The sequence below is a fragment of the Olea europaea genome, chromosome 8 (genome assembly GCF_002742605.1).
Source record: "Olea europaea var. sylvestris chromosome 8, O_europaea_v1, whole genome shotgun sequence".
NCBI lineage: Eukaryota > Viridiplantae > Streptophyta > Magnoliopsida > Lamiales > Oleaceae > Olea > Olea europaea.
This window is the reverse complement of record NC_036244.1, coordinates 12,281,888-12,285,381: the sequence shown is the minus strand read 5'-3', so window position 1 is coordinate 12,285,381 and position 3,494 is coordinate 12,281,888. Positions and strand designations below refer to the sequence as shown.

At 27.0% G+C, this 3,494-nt stretch overlaps 1 protein-coding gene across 1 annotated transcript in view; it reads right to left on the bottom strand.

Moving 5' to 3' along the window:
• Positions 1 to 2,919: 2,919 nt before the first annotated feature.
• LOC111398289 (protein SIEVE ELEMENT OCCLUSION C-like) overlaps positions 2,920 to 3,494 on the bottom strand; it is a 1,345-nt gene continuing 770 nt past the window's right edge. Inside the window, exon 3 of the mRNA XM_023025209.1 lies at positions 2,920 to 2,934. Within this exon, the coding sequence (XP_022880977.1) occupies positions 2,920 to 2,934 (15 nt within the window). The remainder of the gene's footprint in view (positions 2,935 to 3,494) is intronic.

Here is a 3,494-nt window from a genome sequence, read left to right as displayed (position 1 = left end):
AAAAAAAAAAAGAATTTTATTATAATGATAGTCAAACCTGGACTAAGTCGATCTTTAAAACATGTTAGAATCAAGCCGTGTTTCCTTTGGAGGACAAAAGAAGATCAGTCTTGCAAGATAAGAAAGAAAGAGCATTTGCAAAAGTGATTCCATTTACAAAAGTAAATGAAACTGTCGGCTGAATTGACAGGAAATTTAAGATTCGAAATCTTGAGAAAACACATGGAAACATGATGGCAATTTTCAAATAATTGACCTTGTCACAAATTTTTTTTCAAGGTTTCTTCAAAAATTTCAATGATAGTCTACTAAAAAAATTTAATTTTAATTCCTAACAAACACCCTCTTAGTAGAACTAATCGAGATCGGACCAATAACTCAAGAGTTAACTAACACAGTCAAGCTAGAAGATCCTAGTTCACGCCTTGTGCAATTGAGCTTGAGATGTCAAAGCGTGTCAAATGGATAACGACATGATCGTCATCAAAATTATAGAACATGTGACATTATTCCACCTTCTAACAAGGTCACCACATTCTCGCTTGTATAAAAAAATTCCCAAATTAATCGCATTAGAAGATATGGTCTCTTTTCAATAGAATAAAAATTCTTTTTGATATTTGTGTATAAATTCTAAACCCTAAATAAATTTTAATTCATTGTTATATTTCTAGATCACAATCAATCAAACTACACTCAGTTTCTAAAGTTTTGACTAGTATGTATAGAGTGTGCTGTGTTTGTACAGTTTTAATTGAGTGTGAATTAATTGAAAAATTAAAACCAGAACACTAGATATATAATACGATAAATCCCAAATGGAAAATATCAATGGGCCCCATGTCACAAGTAAAACAATCCACTAAATCAAACTATCAAAAATACAAGAGTTTCAATTTTGTAATTTCACCAAAATTAATAAAAACAATAAAAAAAATCTGAGAACAACCCCATTGTTTTCGTCTTCTTTTGACTTGTTGTAGAATTGGAATCAAACCCCTCGCACTGACTTTATCGCCACTTCACTACTATACTCTATCGTGACCACCGCTTGAATTAAGAATCAGCATCCTTAACTCAAACCAAATAGATTGATCGATGAATAAGATTGTATGCTTTTATTTGTTCTCCTCAAAGACAGTTGAAGCAGACAGTTCGCTTTGAAAATCTTTAATAAAGCATGAAGTTCATTTTCACTTGCATGGATTTGACAGAAATTTCACACATCAAGGTCATAGATGTGAATTGTTTTCTCAAAGCAATTAATTCTTCTCTTGATGAACTACTTTAATTATAGATAAAATAATTATCAAAGATAGAAATAAAATATTATCTAGATAATTTGAAATAACAAGGTAAACTTATCATAAAATATATGTAATTATCATAAAAGATATCCTAGATTGTTGAAGTCCAATCTTTATGATAAAAGATATCTTAAATTATTAGAAGTTCAATCTTATCATGAAAGATTTGGCAAAAGATATCTTACATTTGTTAGAAATATAATATAAGGAAAAATAACTTAAATTTAACATATCATTATATTTTCCTTCTAAACAAGTCTAAAAATATATAGGATGGTATAAATTTTATTCTGCACGAACATTATATGTATAATACGAAATCAGATCCTACTATATAAGAAAAAATAATAAAATTCACGGCTCAAATATCCTGGATGAATTTGTTTACTATTCCAGTGAGTCGGGATTGACTAATATCAAAACATATAAATTTTTTCCCCTGATTTTTACAATTAATCTTCCAAGGTTTGACAATTAATTTGACAATTAAAAATCAACATGGATTTTAAGCAAGCTCATAAAAAAACTTGCAAAAATATAACATATTTTTTCAACAATTTGTTTTTCACAACAAATTTTATGATGTCAATCAAAAAATGTGTTTCTCATCCGGTCCTTTTGTTTATATTAGGGGTGGATATGATCCGGTTCGATTCTAACGAGAATCGAACCAGACCCAAAATTTTCATGTATTTATTTAGTAGAATCGTCGGGTCCAAATTAATTATAGAACCGTTCGGGTTCGATTTCATTCGATTCAGTTCGGTTCGGTTCCATTTGGTTCTCAGGTTTTGTATTATAATTAATTTTTTTAATATTTACAAAGTTACATTAATTCAACTAATGATTTGTTCAATCTTAATCCTTAAAAAATAACATAGTCCAATTTTATGTGTTTTTTGCGTCTCTCATTGTTGAGTTCTTCATGAATTTGATTGTTAAAATCATAGGAAGAAGAAAATAGAGAGCTCACAATAATTAAGAAAGGCGTTGTCGAGCACTAATTCGATTTCTCCATAACGGTAGAAACGATATTACGATAAAGTAACAGATTTAGATAAAATTTAGATCAATTTGATTAAATTAACTTTGAACTGAAAATTAGAAATATGAAAGTCATATTTTTGGGTTTGAACTAAATTAATTAGTCAGCAAATTTATTTAGAAAAAATAAAATAATTTGATTTATTTAAAATAAAATAATTAAAAATATTAGGGAGATTCGATTCTTTAGTTCTTGAACTAGAACCAAGAAGAACTAGAACCGAGAATCGAACAAAACTCATCTGTCCTAGAGTTTTGTCCACCCCTAGTTTATACTCAAAATTTATCAAGGGTTTCTAAATTATTTTACTTTTGCCCTTTTTCTCAATCATTAAGATTGTGTTTTCTTTTAAAATGTGTTTGATTAGTTTTATTTTCTATAGAAAATGTTATTTTCTATCTAAATTCTTACTTTTGAAGTGTTTGATTGATATTTTTTTTTATTAAAAATATTTTTCAACTTTTGATCATGTGATCATATTTTCCTGAAATACAAGGAAAATATTTTCTTTAGGAAAATGTAATTTTTATTTTTCAGATAATTCTCTTTTTCTCCCTCTCTTATCTATCAATTCTCTATTATCTGCACACCAATAAAAAATAGACAAGTATAATATTTTTTAGGTTGAAAACTAAATCAATCAAACATTGATAGATTAATAATTTACGTACAAATAAGTTTTAAAGAATCGAATTACCTAGAATTTATTTTTTTCCCATATAAATTCTATGCTTGTAATCAAACACACCCTAATTTTTTTTTACTTGGACAAGAGCATTGTTTTAGTAATATTAAAATACTATGTAAAAATTATATTATATTTATCACATTATGTAAATTTACTTAAATAAACATGTATAACCCTAAATTCATCCTCTAATACCAATTTTCATTAACTTATTTTCATTCGTTTTATAAAACTCTAATATTTATAAAATATCATCTTCAATTAAAACCAAAACAATAAAGGAAGAGACACTATTAGAGCAAATATATATAGCTATAGCAATACGCAAAGTAGAATTTGAAAAAAGTAAAGATTACTTTTTATTGTGGGTTTGACGAATTTAGTATGTGAAATATTCTTGATTTGAATTTGGGTTATTTGATAATGTACCTTTTGAATTCCATTAACATCAGTA